Source organism: Haemaphysalis longicornis, unplaced genomic scaffold (genome assembly GCF_048455015.1).
Source record: "Haemaphysalis longicornis isolate Haplotype H1 unplaced genomic scaffold, Haemaphysalis longicornis Haplotype H1 scaffold_2, whole genome shotgun sequence".
NCBI classification, from domain to species: domain Eukaryota; kingdom Metazoa; phylum Arthropoda; class Arachnida; order Ixodida; family Ixodidae; genus Haemaphysalis; species Haemaphysalis longicornis.
In genome coordinates, this window is record NW_027526295.1 from 153,417,906 (window position 1) to 153,442,487 (window position 24,582).

At 49.9% G+C, this 24,582-nt stretch overlaps 1 protein-coding gene across 1 annotated transcript; it reads left to right on the forward strand.

Annotated features, from left to right (window-relative positions):
* Positions 1 to 635: 635 nt before the first annotated feature.
* On the forward strand, positions 636 to 23,881 carry LOC144169348 (twist-related protein 2-like). The gene is made up of 2 exons (XM_077698448.1): positions 636 to 1,834; positions 21,968 to 23,881. Exon 1 carries the CDS (start codon positions 1,084 to 1,086, stop codon positions 1,792 to 1,794), a length of 711 nt encoding a protein of 236 aa, XP_077554574.1. The 5' UTR covers positions 636 to 1,083; the 3' UTR covers positions 1,795 to 1,834; positions 21,968 to 23,881.
* Positions 23,882 to 24,582: the final 701 nt, after the last annotated feature.

A 24,582-nucleotide genomic window follows, 5' to 3' on the forward strand; every position in this document is an offset into this window, starting at 1 on the left:
ACTTTCGTCGTAGTCACACCCAGCTTAGTTCCTGGTGAAGCAATGACTAACTAGCCCCACTTGTCGTCCTTTCGATCCCCCAAAAAACAGCACTTCGGAATCGTCATCATGGTGAGAGCCGACACGGAAGCTATTCAAGCTAGGTGCACAACTTTCGTATATAGAAGTAATTATAAGCAATCATTCATTGATGACAGGAAGTCATAACCTTCGTCGATGTTTTTCGGCACACTGAAAATTTCGCGGGAAGCGAAGGAGCCTGAGCACCTATAACAACACCCCGTGCGCCCATTGCTGGCCGCATCGATCAAGAAATTAAAATAATTATCTCTCGATATCATTTGATTATGGGCACAATCAGTGGCCTCGTCCGTTTCCCCTCACTCCTTGAACCGAAAAATTTTGTGGGGTAGGCAGGTGCGTCCCACCGGCCACCCACTTTCATCTGCCTGCTGGAGTGATTTGAGATAAAATGAGCCAGCCCAAGCAAGTGAAGAGAGAGAGCGTGGAGAGGAAGAAAGTGAACAGACTGCATCCCCAAGAAACGCGAACTGTCTTTCTCTTCCCCCTCTATTTTCTTCACTTTTATTCTTTTCTTTTTTTTTTTCAGCGTCTTTTTGCTAAAGGTCTCCGTGCAGACCGCAGCCCTGATCGCGTATTTGACACAAAAAGCGTGCTGGAGAAAGTGGTAGCGGCGCAGAATACTCACGCGTGCGCGCATAAGGCCACCGCGAACGCACCGAAAACCGCGCTGCGGCTGTCGGGTTCCCCCTCAGAAGTGCAAGCGAACACATCGCGCGCTCGAGAACGTGGACCCCCTGGGGAGGAGGAGGAGGCGGCGGAGGCGTATTCAGGGAGAGAGGGCGAGGGTGCAGCTTCGAAACGGGCCTGGCCTCGGAGATGCCGCCGCCAGCCGAGAACCCCATTGGTCCTACACCTCCGAGCAAGCCCTGCCCCGCTCTCTAATCCCCGGCACATCCCCAGAAGAAAAAGCGCGCGGTCTCGGCGGTGTGTTGTCATTTCCTCACTGTGGGCCAGCCAGCCGTGATCGCAGCTCCCGTGCGAATCTCGTTTCCCTCAGCCATGCCGCACACTCCGAGCACGTTCCCGACCACAGCCGTCCAGGAGGCGAGCAGCTGCCTACCGTCGGCCGTGGATAGCAGCCACCACTACAGCCGTGCCCTGCAGGTCGCCTACCAGAGCCTGTCCACGCACCCGCACCTCTACGGCCAGCACGACGAGCACAGCAGCCAGCTGAAGCACATCATCTTCGACCACCCGCTGACGCAGCTCTTGACCAGCAATGGCAACGGGAGCTCGCACCAGCAGCTGCCGTCCCCCAACAGCCCGGAGGAATCGCTGTCCGTCGCGGACGCCGGGAGCGTCGTCAAGAGGCGCAGGTCGTCGCCGCAGCAGCACCTGGCGGTCAAGCGGGAGAGCTCGGACGGGGAGTCGTCGCCGGACGGGTCGCGGTCGCGCAAGCGGCCCTGCCAGAGCATGGATGAGCTGCAGAATCAGCGCATGCTGGCCAACGTCCGCGAGCGGCAGCGGACGCAGTCGCTGAACGAGGCGTTCGCATCGCTGCGCAAGATCATCCCTACCATGCCGTCGGACAAGCTGAGCAAGATCCAGACGCTCAAGCTGGCCTCCATGTACATCGCCTTCCTCTTCGAGGTGCTCAACTGCGACGAGCCCGACAGCAAGCTGAGCAGCCAGTGCAGCTTCATCGCGCACGAGCACCTCAGCTACGCCTTCTCCGTCTGGAGGATGGAAGGAGAATTCTCCACGCTATGAGCCCGCCTGCACGCCGGGAGCACCCGAACTTATTTCCCAGGTGAGCCACTGTGCCCTTTTTTTTTTTGTTTTTAATTTCCCTCTCACAGGGCAGGTTTCGATGTTGTTTAGGAAGTCTGCAAGGTTATTTTGAAGGGATTTGAATGAGGATCTTTACCAGAGAATTTGAATTCATGCAAAAGCCATTTTACCCGTTCGCTAGCGCCGAGCAGCTGGTCATTCCTTAAACCTGTCCCGTAACGCGACAATGCCGGTTCGCGCCTAACTCCCTACATAAAAGCAAACACAAGTACGCTGCTTTGTGGTTTTTCGCACTAATGGTCGGAGTTATTGAAAGCTCGAGAGCGCCAATTCAGCTGAATTTGCGCCGTGTGCGCTGAAGGACTGCGCAAGCACCACGCGCGTTTTCGTCAACCCGGGAATAACTTTCCTTCCCAAAAGCAATGGCCGGCGTGGTTGCACACTTTTTCCCCTCTACCATTTGCCTTTTACTGCGTGCCATAGCAGTCACCGTATCACCGGGCCCTTTCCCTGGGCGACGGGTTTCTGCATCGTTGTCATTGTCCCCTTTACTTTGGCTGCATCTGTTGCACCTTCCAGCGATGTCGCGAGTTTTCTGGCCCACCGCACCACCTGCGTTATCTCTTGAAGTGATCTCCCCTTCTCCAGCCACTTTTGTCGTATGGTCAAATGATATTTCGGTGAACAGAGCAGCTTTTCTTTTTGCCATTTTTGTTACTGTAGCCCGGGTAACGAAGTGCCCAGACCATATTCCGCATGTTCTACCCATGCGATTTCTGTTGCGGCAACAGCCCTGGATGGTCCCCGAACAGCTCAGGACTATTCCGCCCTGACAAATCAAGGAGACCATAAGTTGCAAAGGCGGGGTTAATAAGTTAGTCGTCTTTTATTATAGGAAGTTTATGTAGTGCCGGCAGTGTTTTCCGATCGGTGTTACTGGCTTGCTTTTATGTGATCGGCTTTTTTGCCCCTCAGCATATAGCTTTGTCAGCTGTGGTAGCGTGGCGCTGGTTGCGCCTCTGCTTACTGATTGGATAATGGCTGGTTCGATTTCCCTTCCTTCAGACCTTGTTTTCTTTTTAAAAAAAATTCATTAACGCCATTCCTTGTGCCCCTTTTGCCTTATTTTTTTTTTCTTTTTTTTTTCTACTCAGTAGTTGGGTACTACCGTAAACTTCCGAAAGAACGCCCACTCAAATTTCAGAGATATCAATTGAAATATACCAGGTGGGCGATCTTTCGCGTCAGGTGCGAAAAACTACGAAAAAAGTGGCGGCACCGCAAACCATACCTACAGAGATATCAAGAAAAACTGCGAGATGGGCGAACTTCCGGTTGAAGTGCGGAAAGGGCAAATTAGTGACGTCACATGAATCGATGGTTCGCGTTTGTTTTGTTCACTTATCGGCGCTAAAGCCATGGATTTTAGGGGGTGGGCGATCTTTAGGGTCTTTCAGCAAATTCGATATTTCACTCCTAAAGGGGAGTGGGCGTTCTCTCGGAACTTTACTGTAGGTAATTCCAGAGCGAAAAAACAAATGGGGGGGGGGGGGGGGGGGGGCGGCAGTCGGGAGCTCTTATTTTTAAGCGCGGCTCTCCCAACCGACGTGTGAAGAAGGTTCTCCAATTATGGCGATTGCCCAGGCCTAATTAGGCGATTTTATCACCAATGCAAGGACTCGATAACACCTTATCTTCCCGCAAGTGATTGAGAATTATGGTTGATAGAGAAGAAGAAACGTGAAAGAAGCTCGCTGGCGACGGCACGGACATCAAAAGCAAACGAAAAGTTAGTCAAAGCCGAAAGTAATACGAAGAACGACGAAGGCAAGCAGAAACCACAGTCATGGTTGTCCAGAGACAAGCTAGTTATTGCAAAAGGGGAACCCCTGGCCTTGCTTGAACGCTGCACTTATTGCGAGAAACTTGGGTCCCCCCATTGCCATTTTGGACTTCTCCGGAGTATTTTTTTTTTTTTTATGGCGGTTCTGTGGTGGTGGACTGGCGCATCGAAGAAACATCTTGTTTCCTTGCGCCAACACTGTGTGCGTGTGCATAATGTCGCACGTTTTGTGAACCTTCGGCTTTCATGTTTAAGTTAGTCGAGAAATCGGAATAGATTCGTAGCTCACCACTCTGCGCTTGCATTAGTTGATCTGGGGTTCCCCGGGGCACCATCAGTAAAAAGGTGCTACTAAGAACTCCCCTCCCCCCATATGTATAAGTGAAGCTGACTTGCGCTATAGGTTCTGACTGAAATTAGGTGCTAGTGTAAATTGATTTGTTTCTTCCAGTATGGTGTAGCTATCTTGGAAAACAATGTTAGTGAAATTGGCGGCTATGATAACGCCATAATTATTCCGAGTTTCATTTACTTGTCGCCGTTAGTTCACAGTGAAGTTTAAATGGTACAGTTCTGTCAATCTATGGCCGTCGACGGAGGGAGTGTATATATAGTAACGGAAAGCGGCTGTTGTGGAAACCGATAAGACAAAGTACCGGGACATACAGAGGGGTCCATGAATTAGCTAAGGCTTTGTGCTGCTGAACACGAGGACGCGGGTTCGATTCCCGACCACGGAGGCCGCTCTTCTGATGGAGGCGAAATTAATCCGGAGCCCTCCACTACGGCGCGCTTCATCGCCTGCGTTGCGTCGGGGCGTAAAACCCTAAAATCATCATCATCGGCTCCATGAATTCTAGTTACATAATGATGATGATGAAGTTAGCATTCGCGGGATGCCAGGGACTTTTTCTTTCACAACAACGTCTTTAACTCTTGTTTTATCGAAACTATCTCGACACAGACTATATGTGAATTAATTTAGAAATTATTGTGAGGAAGTCAAGCGTATGTGTCTTTATTCGATCACTATAGTAGTCACCATACAAACCATAGCCGTCCACCTATACATTTTCTCTCAAGGGCTCGCAATTTCTTATAGCTTTCTCATTTATTCGGGCACATCGGCATTGGTTGTGAAAAAAGCCAACCTTAAAGCATGTGCTACGTGCATCAAGTCATGCAGCGAAGCCTTTTTTTTTTTTTTTTGCGTACCAAGAAAGGTTTTTAGAAAAGGAGGAAAGGAATGAGAGCCAGAGTTTTGAGAAGGGCTTCGCGCACCTCCATTGTTCTAGAGCGGTAGGGCCTTCCTACTTCGATATCACGCTGCTTATAGGTTGCTCAAAAAAGAAAAAAGAAAATGTCTTCCCGGCAGGGCGTGTATGTGTGGCATTGAAGCCGACTTCGAGGGGGCTCGGTGTTCAGCGGAGCGGCTTAAACATTTATTCGACAATTCCGGTTTGAAGTTTCTGGAATTTTAAGTGCGAATGCACTTCTTAAGCGAGCCTGAATCGTCCGCCGCCGTAGTCCGCATAGCAACAGCTGCGGGTGCGCGCGCTCCTCGTCTTCCTAGGCAACGGGGGGAGATGGGCGCGCGCTGCCTGGCCGCTGACATGGCACATACCCACGTGGGGGATTGGCCAGGAATCGGGCGTGAGAAGGGCTAATGCACCCGCTTAAAGGAGTACTGACACGAAATTTCAAAGCTGAGATCCGCTCTAGCAATCAAGTACAACGACAACACAAATAGGTGTCTGTGAATAAATGCATCTTTCTTTCTTTGTAGTTGTGTGTGTGTGTGTGTGATCTCTCTTTCGCGAACATTACCGAACCGCGCAAATTCAACTCGTGCATTCGCACTTTCACATTCTTCCCCACGGGGAAATGCGGGGAATTTTTTTTTTTAGGGGCTAAGCCCTTTAGGGGCTCGAGCTCTTGCCGCCTTCTGCGGTCGTCGTCATTTCACGTGGTCGCGGTGCTGAAACACCGGGACACTCGTTTTCAACGCCTCGCGCTAGAATGTAACGCGTACTAAACGAACACACCGAGACACTCGTTTTCCAACGCCTCTAAAACGCTTCGTGCTTCAAAGGCACGAGACTTTTACAGCACGGCTGTATACTTCTACTGCCCCCCACCTGTTTCATCTCCGTGGGAAAAAATGCCAAGGCGCCAAGAATACACTTGCACACTGCATGCTTCGCCCCTCCCCAGGATTCACGTTCGTGGAGATGGCCCCGGATTTTTTTGTATTCAGTCTCTTCCTGTTTGTGGATGTGGTCGAAAACCATGTCAAGCCCTATCGTCTAATACTATTCTGTCCGACAGCATATAGGTTGTTAACTCTTAAGATCACATAGAAAGGTATGTACACCAGCGCACAGCCATCAGGCAGTGTAGATAGACATTGGTGTTAAAAAAAAAAAAAAAAAACCTGTTTGCATGTTCCAACAGAAAATGAAACTCCGCGCGTTGGAGCGAACTCAAACCGTCGGAGATAAGCTGAGGCAAGCTTGCGGAAATTGCCGGTTTCTTCTTATCGGATGCGCATCGCACGCGAAATTCCCGCGGATTCTCCAACGGGTGGCGTCTTTAGCTGGAAGCGACAGAGCCACTAAATCAGCCTAAACAGGTGACTCATGATTCTGCATAGCTTTCAGTGGCCTGAGCCCACCCCTCCCCTCAACACAAGGAATAGTGACCGTCCCTAATGCGAGAATTGTTAGTGCCTGTCACTAAACGCTTTTTGTTTTCCTCTCAGAACGGCATAGCGGCTGACCGTATACGCATGACGGCTTTCTTGGTAACAGCGGAGCTGTTTAGCAAATCGTAATTTTTCGTGTCCGCAGCCAAAAATACCGAGAAATTTCCGAGCCTTCATGTGTGCGTGCCTCGCGGCGACCGCCCAGCGTCCCCGGCGCACGTTTTTTAAGCCAAACGTGCCCAGTTAGGGAGACTAAAAAAAAAGATAAGCGTTAGCCATAATTGTGGCAACACTTGCTCGGAAGGAGAAAGACACCTCATATATCGTTCGCCCCTCTAAGGTGATGTCCAATGATTATTACTTCAAAAAACAGAAAGAAGCTCACACTTATAGCACCAATGATGGATTAAAGGTCGTTTCGGCCGCGAAGGAGAAGCAAATCGGCTGCAATCATGGAATTAGACCTCAGTGATGGTCGTGAAGGTTGCGTACAGTTTCCCTACCTTCAAGTCTTGCTCGTTAGAGTAAGCTTCCTTCATTTTTTCGTTTGTTTTTCTTGAGGGCGAGATGAATGTCATTAAAGAGACTTTCAGTCGGCGGTTGAAATTTGAAGGGGTGCGCCTCTACATTTGCAGATCTGCTGAACACTCGTAACCTCGCATGCGATAGTGATCCAGATCGTTCTTTGCGACTCTGTGACTGACGAATGTTTCTGCTCGTCTGTTGAGAACACTTGCTAATACGCTTACGTAAGAGGAAGGGGGACGATATCTCCGCTGCATAATAGAGGAAACAGTATTATGGCAGGCGACCATGGAGCTCACCCACCTGCGCACGGCATCATCTCGCTTTTTGCCTCAGCCAGAAATAGCCTCTCGACCGTGCAATACAGACCTGCGACCATGGCCCGTATACCTACGGAACGTAATTGCCACTGCACGACCATGTCCCCGTAAGCGACATGATATCAAGCCTCGGTTTGTGTATTGCTGCCGCATGAAATTTTAGGGAAACATTTCGTCGGTCATTGTCGACGTGAACAAACAAACAAGAAAATCAAGGCTTCCTGAGAATGCAGTTTGTGGACTTCCCAACGTTTATAACAGGACTATTTTGTTCTGTTAAACAGCCGATTGGTTGCAAGTTTAGCAAGGTCATTTGGTTTGTGCTAACTTCAAAACTCTGCCAAAAGCTTAATTAGCTCTTAGTAAATGTTCCAGAAAGTGTGGGCAATAAATGTGTTTCCGACTGCTTCATTAATCGCACAGACCCGCGCCATACATCGTGGCCTGCTATCAAGTGTCGGCAATACTTCATCGGGCTGTACGGTAATTTCAAATTCCAGAGGAGTTTCATCGTTGCGTATGGTGTAGATTACCCTTCATTTCAGGCGCGTTCCAAGAGCAAGAAAAAAGCCTATACTTACTGGCGTGATGGTTAGCATTCTCGAATTGCAGAGTGGTAGCTCTCGAAGTGAATCCAAGTGGAAAAAAAACAAAAGAAAATAAGAATTTTAACTCGATAAGCGCCTGTTTGGGTGCCCTGCGCACTAAAGAGAACAAAAGGAGAGTTACGAGAGAAAGTACGTTGCATAAACATAAAGCAAAACGTTCGAGAATGAGTAAACGCAGTACACTGCATGCGTACAATGCCTTTGGAATCAATCTCATCAGTCTGTGTATTTCAAAAAGCGAAGTAAACCATTCGTAGCATTTTGGTGGTGCGACATGGCCCACACTTGCGACGCACCCAAGACAGTGAGCATCGCAAACTATAAAAGAAGTATCCAAGTTTTCGAGGTTTTGCAGAGAATTTACGCCTCTGCGTTGAGTAATGGGCACGGTGGCAAAGAGGTTTTCGGCACTCTCACCAGTGGCACACGTGTAACAAGCGAGGATGTTTGCCGTACCGCTGGTGAAAGTATAAGCATTCGTAAATTGCTTCCAAACATCCTTGCTTCCAAACATCCACATCCCTTTGGGAGGAGGAAACTGTCCTTCCGTACTCCTGTGGACGTACACTGTATAAGCATGTGCGGTCGTAGCCTTGCGGGATGCATCCAGAGTCGTGAAGGAGGTTAGGTGACCTAACACGACGTGGTAGTTTCGGGCCTTTTCGTTCACTCTATATTTTCCTTTCCCTTGCGATAACTTGGCAACTTTACTCCCCCTGGTATACCCCGCCGGTGTCGACAAGATCCTAGACGCGCGCTTCCTGCTCAAAGAACACCTCGGAAACCACGAGGTCCGCGACATACGACACCCGTCATTCTGGACTCGCAATACACGGGTAGTTACGCGTGAGAACGACCTTCTAAACGCGGCTACAAAGCCGTCAACAGCACAGTCTGGCCATCCGCCCCTCGTTCACGTTCTCGAGAAATACGCACGGCCGTGCCGCAGGGAACCGTCATGCGCACTCCTCTCTTCGAGGCACGCGCGGACGCGATCCCGATACAAAGGACGTACACGGCGGGAAACGCGTGTCTTCGCTTCCTCGTGAGTGGGCACGGAACGGACAACAATCGACAAGGCGTCTCCCCTCGCTCCCTGGTCACGTTTTGTTGGTTTCTTCCTCTAGCGCCGAACCACCACTGCTCACTACACCAGTGCTCTGGCTGCGCGAGTCGGGAAACGAGCCTCTCTTTTGGGTGAGGGCGGTCTGAATTCTTCCGCGCAGTACATCAAGCAGCAGACAGCAGCACGGTTTGCGAAGGGGAAGAGAGGAGGGGGGCGGGGGGTTCTGTGGTGGCTGCGGCCCCTGCAGTTCACTTGTCAGCGGTGCTGTAACGGCCGGGCAACTGCGAGCACTTCGGCCACGCTTGCATGCCTGCGACCGACCCGTGAAGGGCCGTTTCGGACAACCCATAAACCACAGCTTGGCGGCCCAGCGCGATCAAGGGCCACGCGCTCGGACACATTTATGCGGCGCATTTGCCGAAAGCCGCCTCCGGGCGTCTAACTGCTCGTCGCGTGGAGAACTCTTGTACAACGTAAGCAAGTGAACAGAAGGCAAACAAGTAAAACGGGGGCTGTGCTCGTTAATGCAATATTGGTGTCCTTTTTTTTTTCTTCTCTTTTGAATTCAACGGCGTCTGCGACTATCGCAGCGTGTAGTGTGTGCGTAAACTGGTCCTATGTTTGTCTAAACAAGCAGATGCCGGTCGTTAGGCCTTGTCGCGAAGGCTGTTCAGTGCAGTCCAATGTTTATGACATTTTCTGAGACTGCAGCTCTGATATACACGCAGAAAGAGACTCATGGCGCATGCTATTTTCCCGGCCTCCAGATGCACGTGATTGCGCGATACCATCGCTTTACGTTGGTTTTCTTTCGCGTTTCTGTACTGAACTTGAAGTCGTTTGAGCACGCCTTTAAGGCTGAATATTACAGGCGCCTTGAAGCTTTAGCACATTTTTAGCGCGGCACAACTATACAGTCCGTTCAACGAAAGTGCGTCTGCGTCGTGAATGCGATATGGTGCCACAAATCGTTGGCACCAGAAAGACAACTGTCTGCGAAAGCAGGTGCGCGGCGGTCTGACGTCGTATGCGACGACCCGACGTTAGACAATGTCGTGGTTCCGGGTCTGCCGTCGTCAACCGTTACCAGTAGTTTGACGTGCAAAGAGTTTGACGTTGCTTAGCACTTCGTTGGGCGTAACGTTAAGGTTACCATAGGCCTGAACGAAGGCATTCCTCCTCCTACTCAAGGGAATTGGCCGACGACACACCCACTTAAGGGGATTGATTGGCCACTGGTGATGACTAATGCCGTCAGAAGCTCATGACAAATTCACCAGGGGCGGTATTCTCGAGTTTTGTCCCTTTTGCGTCCCTTTCAAAAGTGTCCTTTTTGGCGAGCCCTGATTGGCTAAAAGCAAACGACCGGAAGTGACGTAACGCAAGCGCAACAAACCTACTGCCATCGCTTATTGCTTAACCGGAAGTACGTCACGATGAAAGGGGCGCAAAAGGGACGTTTTCAAAAGGGAAAGTTACGAGAATACCGCCCCAGTTCTCATTCGGCTGGGACGTCCCCATACCAACCCGCACACATTCACCACCACACATGCTTTCGCACATAACTTGCGTAAGAAGTCCTAGGTGTTTGAATTTTTGGACTGAGAACCGGGTCTCTCTAACGCTCCCTTGTTCTCCATCTCTATATTAATATCTCTTTGTCTGTAGGTATGTATGTATGTCTCTCTCTTTCACTATCTGTCTATCGCTCTCTGGATGTCTCTGTCTGTCAATCACTCTCTGTCTTAAAAGAAGGGAAAATGCAGTTTCATTCAGGACCCATAGTCCTCCAGCTATTGTGGAAGACCCCACCGAACAATAGACAACAGACATGCTATGCATATTCATGCAGATTGATAGAGATCGGGCAATGAATGGACTCGGAAGAACTCGCGATAGGGGGGGGATGACTGGATTGTCCCGTGGATCATTGCTTTTTATTTATTTATTTATTTATTTATTTATTTATTTATTTATTTATTTATTTATTTATTTATTTATTTATTTATTTATTTATTTATTTCTGCATTTATTTATTTATTTTAGTACTCTAAGGGCCTGTGATGGGCATTACATAGGGGGGAAGGGGTAAAAACAAACACAACACTATTTCACAGTTGAACGAGGCGTGACATACAAAACACATCGTTCATTCATTGTTCTTCCTCGTCTCTTTTTTTGTTTAACAGGGAATGTATGAACGCAAATAACTTAGTACTGCAACAGGGTTATGTACAAGGTGATAGCAAGAGCATCCCGTAACATCAAAATCGTGCATAGTCAAATTGCAAAGCGTACATACAGTAAAATCGAACATTTCCAAACTTTGTGCACATTACAGGACTACACTAGACAACTTAAACTGCAAGAAAAAAATGCACAATTTTTGGAATACGAATACGAATATTCGGGAGAAAATTGTTGGGGAGGTGGGACGTTCGTAGAAAACGCGGACTTCGAAGGCTGCGGAAGCCAGCAACCGCACTTCCGGCGCTTCTGAAAAAGGAACGCAGCATGTTGTTGTTGGCGTTCCTCCATGGCATTGGTGGCACGCTTCTGATGCGGCTGCGCAGTTTTGGGGAAGCAAATCGCACGGCACCCCCATCGCGCTGTTGTCACCGCGCGGCAGTGAGGTAAATCGATCGCACAGCGCCAAGTCACACGTTTGATTTCCCGTAGCGACGGCTGCTATTTTGATGGAGGCTAAAAAAAAAAAAAATCCCGGGCCATCTCCACTAACAGGAAACCTGGTGAGGGGCGAATCATGCAGTGTATAAGTGTATTCTTGGCGCCTTGGCGTTTTTGACAACGGGGATGAAACCGTTGGGGGGTGCAGGTGTGCAGCTTTAATGTAAAAGTCTCTTGTCTTTGAAGCACGAGGATCTCTAGCGCGAGGCGTGAACGAGTTTTCCGGTGTTTTAGTACCACGACTACATGAGACGAACGACGATTACGACGACAGGAGACACCAACAGATCCAGTCCCTAAGGGGCTTCGCACCTAAAGGATTTCTGTGCGGGCAGATTTCAACCCACGTTAAAGGTTCCCGGGAGGAACAAATTCGTTCGTAGCCCTTCAAATCCGCACTACCTCGAACCACTGGCGTTTCTTGAGCGCGTTAGCCACCTCCCCTACCTTTATATTTTTTTACAGCGAAGCTGTGTATCCCCCAGCGGTGTTCGATACCTGTCCGTCTAGGCGCCGCGCCGACACGTACAAATGTTTGTTTCCAATTTCTCGCGAATGCTGTATGTATAGTCCTCAATCTAACGTAGGTAGGTATCTTGGAAGAACTCATACTGCAATCGGTGTCTGAGACGAATGTGACATTACGCTGAGTTCCATATTCTTTGGATAACTACAGTCCAGCCCACTTGTAACGAACACATCGGGAAGCGGAAATCAGTTCGTTCTATCCGTTTTTCGCTATATTTGGACATAAAATATATGTATACAAATGGTAACGGCAAACTAAGATTTGTTTGTTATAGCCGAGATTTCGTTAAAAAGGGGTTCGCTATAAGTGGGCTATACGGTACTTAGTTTACGGTCCAGGAGCAAATATTGTGTGTACGTACATTCACGTCCGTGTATATATACTGTAGATGGAGGCTACGTATTCTGCCCATACGGGGCCAGCACTCTTCCAAAATGGCCTGCGGCCAAACTGAAGGCCCAAGGCTCCCATTCGCGAAGCTCAAGATTTTCGTGTACGGGAGCCATGGGCCTCGAAGGCCTGCGGAGACGACTAATCTTGTGTTGTTCGAGGAACGGCGGGTGCGCGCGTCCCGATTCCGCAGAGAAAGCCAGGGACAACCCAAGAACAACAGAAGAAAGAACCCAAGGACAACAGAAGAAATAGCGAACCTGTCCCGCGAGCATTGTTTTCCTAGAGCGCTTCCAGACGCCCTCGTTCGCTGACCGTTTGACGGGCCGTCCCATTAGCGTTGCGGGAAACGAGGACAAAGTGCCGACTGTCGCGTCTCTCTCTTCGCCCCAGGCGCGCTAGGACAAAGCTGGTAGGGTTGGCAGCCAAGGGGACCAAGATTTGGGATGAGCGCACTGGGAACATAAACGTGCACGCACGCCTGGTATAGGGAAGGCGAATGGAGCGGAAAATCGACTTGGGTTAGAACTTAGAAGCCCATCCTATTCAGACGGCGGCAGACTAATGTTGGATTCCAATGGCAGATCCGGAGCGGTCACCGTGCTCCACCGCGGAGCGCGCCGGAAGAGCAGGTACTCCGAAGCTGCTTTTTGAACGCAGCCGATGCGGAACCGTGACGGGAACAAGAAATCCCCAGTATTCTTTGCGTCGCGCCTTCCCGAAATCGTCTGGCGCGTTCATCTCGCGCTGCGCGGCTGGAGGACGCAGAGAAGGCGAGCAATGCTTTTGTCAGCACCACCGCTGGCCGGTTGATTCTTGAGGTGCCGTCAGGTCGCTGAAAGGGGTATTGTCCAGTGGCAGCATAGTTTGCCGCGGCACAGCCGCCGGATGAGAGCGCACGCAACGTCAGTGCATCTCTCATCCGCGACCGCGGCGTCATCGTGGACACACCGGGTCGTCGAACGTCGATAAGGGAATAGCACCCGGAAGACGGCAGACTTTGCTGCTGGACCAGAGAAATATCCAAGACGAATTTCACAACGTCTGCTTCGAAGGACGTGGGACTTATTGAATCGCATTATGTATCCCATGTGCGCAACACAGTTGTCTATAACAGCGAGTTCAAATTCAACTAGTTACATCTGAAAACTGCTGAAACAAACATTCTACAAAAATGTTGTAGACCAAAGGGGTGGGCTTAGACTTCAGAACGCATCAGTAGTTTTATTAGTAGTCGTTTTGGGCCTTATCTTGTTTCACCCCTCGGGCGAGGTAAGATAGGGCTCAAAGTACGGAAACTACGTTATCGACAAGTGTGTTGCCCTCTGTATACCATGGGTTACACCTTCTACACCTCCCCTAATTAATTAAAACCGCTCGGCAACCAGATATCGTTCGTTGGGTTTAGCGTCATTCGCTGTATTGCTTGTTTCTGCGCCGGCGGGGCTGACATAGGCCCGAGGAGCGCGAATAAATACCACGGAAGCCTTTTTTCGTTCGCCACGCCTTTACGTTCGCCCGACGGGCAGGCCCGGGGAGGCCTTATGAAAACGTGTCGGTCACCCCAAAATCGTTAGAAGCGCTGCTAGCTTTTGAAGGGAGATTTCCTTTCGTTCGCTTGGTAAACAGGCGGAGGATGACTGCCATTCACGCTTTAACGACCGCGATTACCACCATGGGAATGCCCGCAGCGGACGGGAACTGGAGGTCATTCCAGAGGTCAAAGGTATGAGGTGGCACCAGACGTTCTGTCTACCATGGTTACACTGCTCAGTTACCGGGCGAAGTTTCCATTGTTCCGGGTCTGACATGTCGACTCGGCGGCTCGGACACATCAATGAGTGGGCGACCACGCTTTGATGCGCACGACGTGTTGACAAAGCAAGGAATAGACCCGTCGTGCCGCGCACGTGCGCGACGGGGACTGCCGCGAAATGCGGCGGGGGTCGGCAGAACGCGCCTGCGCTGCCCGCCCGACCTGGCTGCGCAGCGCCCGAAATGAACGTTGTGGCGTTGGTTTAGCCCGACGCTGGCCTCCTACATTACAGGTAGGGAGTCTAGCTAGACTAGCTGCGGCCGTCGCATCTCCATGTGGCTTTCTGCACCCAAAACCACCGCAGCACAACTGTGTGCGGTCAACTGACGAGTGGGGAATTTAAGCTTTCGGCTAATCATTGCGCGACAGACAATCCCAAAAGGGGTCATTCTGAAGGTTGGTGCTGATGCGACGTGTTCCAAGAATGCTTTTGAGGATGCTTTGTGTCGGCTACATACCAAAGGAAGCTCAACTTTTTCATGTCGAGGGGGAAAAGGAAAGCATGAAAGGTAAAACGAGGAAAATAAACCGCAGCAAAACAAAAACATAAAGAGTCAAAGCCAAAAGTTATTCCAGTAAAAATATCGGGATGATGTCGTGCTCTACGTAAGTTGCCCATTTGTTAGCTACTTTTTTTTCTTCCAGTGAAATCACGAAATGGTTCAGCGTCATAGTCAGAGTGCACATAGCAGTCACATGTGGTTAGTGCGTACCTTGCGGCAGTGTCAATGAAATTATCGGTAGTCATTATTTCATGATATTCGAAGTTACTGGCCTATCTACCCCCCTCCCCCTCTCCCACTGCATACGCCAGCGCCGGGAGACCGCGAAAAAATGAGACATTCACTGAGTCCGTTCGCTTACAGCAAACTGATTTTTCGAGTTCAGTGTGCAGCAACACAGACGCGTGAGCCGCCCATCTCACGGCGAAGGCGCGATTCTAAATGCAGGCACGGCAAGCTGCGGCTTCAATGCATAATATAATTTATCAAGCTATAAATTTATTCCACTTACAAGCACGCGTTTCTCTTAGGCTTCTGCTCCACATACGAGCAAACTTGTCGTGGTCGATCTGGCAAATAGGCGGCTATCGCGGACCGCTGGTCGAAACATTTATCGCGTGTCGCTTAAGCAGGTTAGATTCATTGTGTTTGTAATGATATGTACACTCTAGAGAGAGAGAGAGAGAGACAAAGAGAAAAAAATTGGCCGCGTATCTGCTCCTTTCGTTGCAAATGTCGTCAAAAGACGATAGTCTTTATAGGCTTTTGCGAAGTAAATGCCTCCCTTCGCTTTCCCGCTCACCTCTCATGTTGTTCCTCTTGCGTCGCGCTCCTCCCAAGGTAAAGACGCCAAAGGCTTGCTTAAGTCATTTTAAATTTCCCGCGTTCCACTGCTCCAAACCGGGTGTCTCGATGCGAACGCTGCCGCGGACGGCGAAGACGCGCGTTAATCGAGGCGCCCTACTTCAACGTTTATAGAACCGCGTTTTCCTACTGCACGTGCGTTGCAAGCAGAACGTGGAACCTATCTAGTGGAACCTTGCGTAACTGTTGCTGGTTGATTTCTTAAAATGACGCCAGAAGCTATAGTGGCGCGGGCGACAGCAGGCGACCGCGGAGTGAATTCTTTTTCTGCAGTTGATGAAGTATTTATATTGGGCAAAAATCAAGCATGTTTGATTTTTTATAAAGGAACACTGCAAATATCACCCCTGTATTGATTTATTGTCTCATATTTGCGTAATGTCTTGTTCTTCTTCAACAATGTTGACAAGTATGAACCTTACACCGGACATAGACGGGTAGATTTAGCTGTGACTATATAAGACTATTGCGCAGGCATTGTTTTGCTTTGGCCGGGTGACTGAATCGAGTCACAGACAGACAGACGGACAGACAGACAGACAGACATACAGACCAGCCCAAGAAAGACTATGGTCTTTAAAAATCCCCGCGCTTGATGCGGGCCTTGCCTGACCTCTGTACTGCTATTATGAGCCCTGTACATCTTGCTTTTGCGCTTGGAGTACGTGCCGTCGGCCAATGAGCCAGGCAGTCATCGTTTCATCTGACCATCTTTTCGATCATCGGCCGATCGACCCCCGATAGGGTCAAGGCGTATTTTATCCAGGCGCATGGTGTCACGAGTGATGGATAGACGGACAGATTTCGTGGGGGAGCCTCCTAAGAATGCCTTCGCATTAAAAAATGGCTCATTATCGCACTGCTTTAGATCAAGGAACGCATAGTGATTCGAGATGCACCAAAACCCATTTATTTTGGTGCTCAATATTTATTCTCTTGGGAATATGATTGCATTAATAATAATAACAGTACTATAATGACGATAATAGCGACCTTTATAACCACGAACACGCAAATTGCAAGGCGGACCCGCCCTTGACCTTGGGTTCGATCCGTGTTTTGACCGTTTCGTCTGTTTTTCTGAAGGAAGCAAAAAGCGAACTCTTCGGTGTGTCGAAGTTTCAGCACGCATTACAGACTCCCAGCTGGTCTGAATTAATTCACACTTCTCCGCAACGACACCCCTCGTAGGACAACCCAGCTGGTCGATTTGGATGCAGGTTCCTTTTCTCTTGACAATTCACGTTTCACCGGTCGATCGGGAGCGGGCTTGTGTGATTAGCGAATTATAGCAGAGCGCAGAACCGGTCCGGGTACGGTACCCGCTACATCTGCGCATGCGCACAAACCAGTTTTTCCGACACTGCGCACGCGCAGTAGCGCCGGTCGCCTACCGGGCACAGTAGCGGGACAGCGCGGTCCTCCGCTCTGCATGCTATACCTCTCTCCTGCCTGCATGGTCGCTTGGGACGAACGCGCTCCGTGGCGGAGCGCTCCATTGCGCTCCATCGAGAAACCTCGGGTTCAGACGGGGTCTATATCGCGTTCCACTGGTCAATTCAGCCACGAGATCTCGATTTCCACGCCAAACCCCGTTCCCTGCTCCGCTCCGACCACATGAATTTTCCAGAATCCCTGTTTCCTTGCGTTCTAGCGACAGAGTTCCGGTTAAGCGCGGTGCAGATGGGGCGAACTGCCCAGATATAGTGCAAATTTTGCCAGACAAGAACGCTCCCTCCTCTCCACCCTTACACACGCGCTACGACCGACAGATGAGGCAGCAGAAAAAACAAGCAGTCGGCGACGCGTGTTTTCACAGGGACGTTGGCTAAGCCTGCCGGATTACGCCAAGTCGGCGGCCTAGAATAGGCATGGCTGGCGGCCGAATTGAGGGCCGCGATGGAGTAAATAAGAGCAAGGGGCGCCGTTCGACCCGCTCAGGATGCTCGATCGTCGCTGACGCCACAGAAGAGCTTGCAGCGTGGCAGCATTTTGTGGAAAATTTAGCAGAATATGTTATATCTTCTAACCTGCTTCTGGTTATTTCCTTGATTATTAACTGAGAGGATGAGGGATAAACATTTAATTGTAGTCGTCCCTGGATGGTAGGCCTCCTTGGTATAGGAGGCATTGGTCCTTTGTTGCCCGGCGGGCCTTGTCTGCCTCTCGGTGCTGGTCTTGTAGGCGTGAGCTGGCCATCTTTCGGGGAGTTCCTGCACCCAGTTGGCAGTATCCAACATTGGCAATGAATAAACGTCGCCTCCCGGAGTTCAGAACCACAGGAGCGAGGCGATGCCGGTAATGGTGAATAAACATCCTTGGTTTGAGTGAAGGTGCTAGTGTTAGGGCGCCCACCCTGTGGGAGGCGTCATTAGTCCGGGATGCCGTGGACCTTGTTGGCCATCCGTACCCTCTCCTCCAGTCGTCGCTTTTCGGAGAAGTCGGAGCTGAAAAAAAAAAAAAAAAAAAAGAACACGCCTGGAAAGCGTGGAGTGGTCGTTAAGTTCCTTGCTTGTAGCCGCGGGTCTCTGGGTTCGATTCCGGTCTCTGCTACTTCTCTTTTTAATGTTTGATGACGGCGCGCGGCACGTCTCCGATTTTGCCAACTGTCCTATTTTGCCGACGTCGGAGCTGTAGCGTCGAGAGGCGTATAAGGTTCTCGCATCAAAAAGAAGACACCAAGCCCTCCGCGTTGGAGTCTACGACCTCTGACCCAGGAGAGCCGGACACAGCGATGCCCGAGCGAGTAGCGCAGCGGAAGTTCTCTTAAGCCCGTCGCGATGAAACCATATATCCGGGTGACGAATCCTGACGGAGGCCGTCTGTCAAGTTCGAATCAACGCCGCGCCCGCGCCTTTTCTTAGAGCAGAATCTCGACGCATGTTCCTTGGATGGTAAGACACAGCGATGGGGAGCGGGAGGGCGCGGCTGTAGGGGACTGCAAGGGGGGCAAACATCACTGCATTTTGGAGAGCACGCTTCTCTCAAATAAAGCGCACGCAAAGTAACGGCGGCGGCTGTCGCCACTCTTCGCGCCACGCAGTCAACCGCCGTAGTGTGAACGAGGACAAGAAATAATGCGACGGGAATGGGCGCTTGCCACAAAGTTAGAAGGGAGCCCTGACAGCGAGGAGCGTAGTGAAGTCGCTCTTATATTGCCACTGAGAGCCGCTCCGCTCGTGGTCTGAGAAAGCAGCGGGGGAGACTTGAGCAAGTAATAAAAAAAAAAAAAAAAAAGGACGTAGAGGCAAGGCACAACATCACAGGAGCGAAGGCAGGAAAGTCAAACTAAACGTCTTTTCAAGAAAAGAAAAATCTAGGCGGGAGGGTGAAGAGGCCGCGCATGCGCGCCGCGGTGCGCGTAGGGGAAAGCGCTCGAGCGGCCGTTCACGGGCCGTGGTTCTGATGGGAGCTTCCAGTGTACGCTGTATCGGATGTCGTCAAGCCGTCGTCGTCGGGCGACGCGCTGCCCTGGCTCGGCGCCCCGCGGCGCCCACCCGGCTCGGGCCCCTCTAATGACGCACTCTCCTTCTCGGACCCTTCTTCTTTGCATTTTCTGCTGTTCGGAGAGAGAGCTTTCGTAGCACGGCACGAGAAATTCACGGCCCGGGACAAAAAATGCACGGGCACGCGGCGCTATACCGAAGGAACGATCAAGATGAGGGAAAAATAGTGCGCATCTTCGAGTTGAGCGCGGTCGTCGCAGTTGACGATCGTTCGTTTTGATTCTAGAGCAAGAACAATGTCCGCACGGGAGTGTTAGTTAATGAACTGGCAATAAGGTTGAGTCTAACTGGCTCGCTTGCATAGAGAAATGAGCACACGAAAATCAAACAGGAAAACGCCAGTTTCCTGAGCGAGCGGGTGCCGCCCGCGACAGTTACTCCTTTGTCCAAAAACTGCGTACGCTTGTCCGGCAATGCAGCTGTCATACGCCTTTCCCGTTTTTCGGGGCGTTTTTATTTTTTTTTTTCTGCGAGGATTAGTAGCTCTTGCCTGCCAGTACAAAAATGATTCCATTAGCGACGAACAGCACCCTCGGCGAACCCACGGCCCAGTGGCAATACTGTGATTGGCTTGGAAGCGTTGCGGCGGCAGTTGTTACGGCCCTCCTCGAGAGGAATCCTTTGCGTCTTTAATTAAAATATAGCGATAGTGGCAGCACACTCATTTTGTTCCTTTCCACAAGTCCTAACATACGTGTGCAACGTGTAGGTTGTCACCTATATATGCACAGTCCTCCATTGTTAACGGAACGTATAAAAAGAAACTCCGACTTTCCAGTGTCCTTATAATGAGGTAGCGGCTTTATTACCCAATTGGTTAAAGCAAGCCCGATTAAGCCAGCGTTGCAAGCATCTCTCATGCGGCTGCAGTGAAAGGTTGCGTAGCAGCTGCTTCGGCCCCCCCGGGGGTTATTTCACGCGGGTAACTCCACGAAGCACCGGCAGGCACCCGTATATACACCGGGTAGAACTGTGCGTCCAAGACGACGCCGCCAGCAACCTCAGCCTAACGGTAAACGAGGTGCAGGTAGGTCGGCGCCAGCTTACATGACGACTGGGGCAGTCACCCTCCATCGTGCATATCTTTCCCCGCAAGCAAATGCGGTATTCAAGAAACTGCATTCGTCTGCAATATAACACCGCCGCCACGATGGTGTTACGCAGCCTACACCGTTACGCCCACGCAACGATTGCTAGACCTTGTGGTCTCGCAGGTGTGGCTCGTCGGGTTGCGGGGAAGGCGGCCCCGAAGAGGCGCGCGCCCTCATCGCTCGGTCGCCAAGCCGCGAACGGGCCCATTCATCTTAGTCCGGGGCTCGGGGCTGCCGCCTGGGCCGCGGCTGCCTAGCTGATACGCGTCCATCCCATCAATTCCGTTCGCTCGGAAAGATTGAGTGCGCGATTGCGCCTTTTCCCGCCCCGTGTTTCTGCGCCTTATTCTTGCGCGGTGGAACGTGCGGATCGGTATATGTGCCGCGGCCCGAGAAGGACGGGCACTCGAATGTGTCTCCAGACGTGAGAAAGGACGCGCGGAGGGGCCAGAATGAGGCTTTATTGCCGCCTATAAGAATGTGTAGCGCGCAGCCGTCTCCTCTTGAGTGTTTTCGCCTGAGCTGTGCTTGTGTCCTTCGCCGTACAAGGACTTGTGAGGCAATAGCTCGCAGGAGGGACGCTGCATAATCCTTTATTTGTGTGTTCATTGTTTTATTCGTTTCGTAGGTTGAGAATTGCGGGTTAAATACAAATCGGGAGCGACTAAGGAATACCGACAGCATTTTGCGGAGCTGGGAATAAAAGCTTCGGCTAAGCTTGGGTTTGATTTGCATACCGTCTGTGCCGCGTTGCGTTAAACCAATTTCCGCGACCTAACAAGGCTGGACAGAGTAGAGGGTAACGTCTTCGTGAGATCGCATAATGAGCATAAAACTCGAACCGGCATCTGTTTTATGTGATCACTTTTATCTCGCCTCTCCTAAACATCGTGGTTGGAACTTTCGATGGCGACGAATACGACGCAGGCACCTAGCTCAACACACTCATAGGCGACGAAGCGATGCTTCAAGATGGCTTCTTAGAGTATGGTTCTGTAAATTACGTAAATATATATGCTCTCTATCGACGACGGTCTCCTCCATTGGCTCCGTGGACATTTCCACACACCGTTCCAACGCCCCTTTTTTATTTGCTATCACTGAAACGAATTCAACGTGTTTTCTTAACTAAATAAACGCTGGACTCTGGTTTACGTATGCTTCTATGTTTCCTGAGGTATGCCTTAGGTTTTTATTTGTACAGAACAATGTGACATGTAGAAGCCATGGCAGCAGCTTTACTAGTTTGGGATTACATGCTTCGCTTTCAAGCCCTCTTTCAACCGATTTTTTTTTTAATCGGGCAGTTGAATCGAATGACTGACAGACTGACTGAAAAAAAATTTCCGCCTTTAGGTAGCCCAAGAAAGACTATCGCCCTTATTAAGGAATCTGTTTACGTACGCGTTTCGTTGCACGTTTGCCAAGTGGCTGTGCAGGCATACCACCGCAGTGCTGCCTTGCCCTGGCCAGTCGGCGGTCGGCGTGGTGGTGGGGGTGCATATTGCGAGGCAGTGAGCGTACATGCAAGAGTTGGCGTAGCGTAGTGGGAATAAGGGGGGCCATAGGTGAGCGCGTGAATACTTTGTAGATTCGGCCACTACCCGAAGTATCGGGGATACATGAACGAAGAACAAGCCATTTGTTTCTCAAGCGCCGCGGCTAATTCTCCGCGAATTTTTCCCATCCGCATTCGCAGGAGCTGTTCGAGCTGTGGACCACAATCTTCTCCCTGGCACTCTTCCATGGACCACCTGATGGGCGCGCGCGAGTCAAGTGCGCCCCGTGGAGAAGACATGGTAGCAGCACCGCTACAAAACACCAAGCAGTCTGAGGACGTCTGTATTGCAATCCAGCAACAAGCCTTTTCAAGAAGGCTTCGTTCCAGCCCACATTGGTGCACCACAAGACCGTAAACGTCGCTTTTTTCGAACGCCATTTGTGCCACAATGCGAAGGAGTTCCTGTAAAATTGAGCGCCATGATCGGAGTGTTTGTTTGTTTGTTTGTTTGTTTGTTTGTTTGTTTGTTTGTTTGTTTGTTTGCCTGGGATAACCTCTCTCAGCAAAGAGCGCTATTTCTGAACAAGCCACATCCTTAATAACAAACCCCCAAAGACGGGGTAAGGATGTGTTGATCACTCTTCGAGACTCGCACGAACACCGAAAGTTACGGAACTGTCCACAAATTTTTATTTGCACCATCAATGGGCATATGATGTTAAAATTGCACATGTTTCTAGCATAATTGGGAATACTGGTGTTTTCTGGTCACTCACTTCACGCCAGCACATGATGCAGGCTAATTTGGCGTGACTATTACTAGTACGCATTCTGCCTGACAATACTTTCAGGGACATATGGGCGAGCACTTTGCCTTCTAATGTGCCAGAAAACGTGAAGGTAAACATTGCCTCTTCGACAGTCAGGACATTTGTGATAGCTGCATTTGTTCGAATACAAATCAGAGAGTGTTATTCTTCTACGCTCATTTGTCTAGTTGTCTGAAGTGCAATACTGATAATGATATCCCAACTTTTCACGAATAGCCATCATAAAAGCTCTGTCTTATGTGGTCGTAGTGCATCGATTTCTAATTCATGCGGAGTGCAATACTTGAAATGTATTTAAACGCTTCCAACTGTGCCTTAACCCCATTTCGTGGCCTTATTTTACAACAGCTAACATGTGTTTCTCTTGCAATAGCAACTAGAGTAAAAAAATGAACTACCTTGATAAAAGCGTATTTTTACGGTTTTCTGTGTGCGTGTGTGTGTGTGTGTGTGTGTGTGTGTGTGTGTGTGTGTGTTTTGCGTGTGTGAAAGTCGTCAGTGGTTGGTTATATGCGTATCTGCTACTTCGCGTTTCACGACATTTTCTTCCAAGCCTGTCGAAAGTGTTTTTTTTTTTTTGTTGCTGTAAGCGATGCATTCGTTTATTTGTAAATTTAAATGTGACAAGCGCATGTTATGGCTGTGCGCTGTGTATATATAGGGTCGAACTTGCCTTTTCTCGCCTTGTTTATATTTGTGTCGGTATATTTCTCACTCGCGAATTTGCATGAAAGTTGCGCATGACGAATGGATATCACTGAGGACGATGCTTCTCGGGAGTCGGGACGTATTGCAATATTGTTGTAAATAGTATGAATTGCGGCAGTGTGTCGGTGTTCCGCCAGATCACCTATTCGGTTATTTGAGTATGTGTCTAGAGTTGATTCCTCTTGGCATTATTTTAGTTTGCTGGCTTTCACCTGCTTCTTTTGTGTATTTGCAAAAGTATTATTTTGTATACGCAAAGAAAGATGGCAATTCCCTTGCTATCTTCTCCTGTTGTTTTATTCTTTCCATCACTCATGAGTTTCGGAACAAGTATCTGTTATCAGCGTCGCCAAAGAAAAATCCCTCTCATAATCGTTCATTTGTTGATAACGTCTTTTTGTACGTGAAAGTATTGTGCAATTGCTGTTTTTTTACAAGCCGTGGCCGTGGGACACGTCGCAATAAATGTTATGTACATATCTGTACACACTCGTGCCAAATCTTGTCGTGCGTTAAAAATAGGGTGCACGTCTGTTGTTTTAAGTGCATTCGAATTGCTGAGAAAAGAACAATAAAGCTGCTCTATTTTTATACATCGACACTGAGATTTCAGGCGCCTCATTTCGCGCGAACAGTTGTTTTTCATGTGTTCCTATACAAAAAAAAAATTACTCGCAAACAAGCTAAGTTGCTCCACGAGTTGTACCACCCCATGGATATAAACGCTGGCTACCTCACCGTCTAGTACGCCTGATATTATACTTGCAGAATTCAAGCATGGTCGTTCACGAAGCTCTGTAAAGCCCGCAGGCTCATATATCACTCCGGAGTGCCTCTTCCAATGACGTCAGAGCAGGAAATAGCCGGTTTCCGGTCCGCGTCTTCTTGCTCCCCCCTTCACAAGAAACGCGTAATCGGTAAACAAGATATCGACAAAAACGCAACTATGCTGTTAAGATTCTACGCTGAGCTGGCTGTATTGACCCAATTAGGCACACACGTCTCGTATCTCTCGCACTAATCTCGCCAACAGCTATCGCATCTATGCGCATGAGTAACGGAGGTATGTTGGATAGTTTCCGGGGCCTACAAGCGGCGTCCAGGGCGGCCCCAGCCGACACCAGATACCCGTGACTTGGTAACTGTCGCCGGTGGTGGCGCCACCATGGCGCCGGGTCTCTTTTACGCCGGATATGCGCAGCGATGTTTCATGAGCTGAGTCACGCCTACCGTCAGACTCAGATGAAAAGACGGGTTACATCTCTCTGTTCAGCT

Coding starts and splice junctions, on each gene's coding strand:
- LOC144169348 (XM_077698448.1), top strand. CDS start 1,084: ATGCCGCACACTCCGAGCACGTTCCCGACCACAGCCGTCCAGGAGGCG.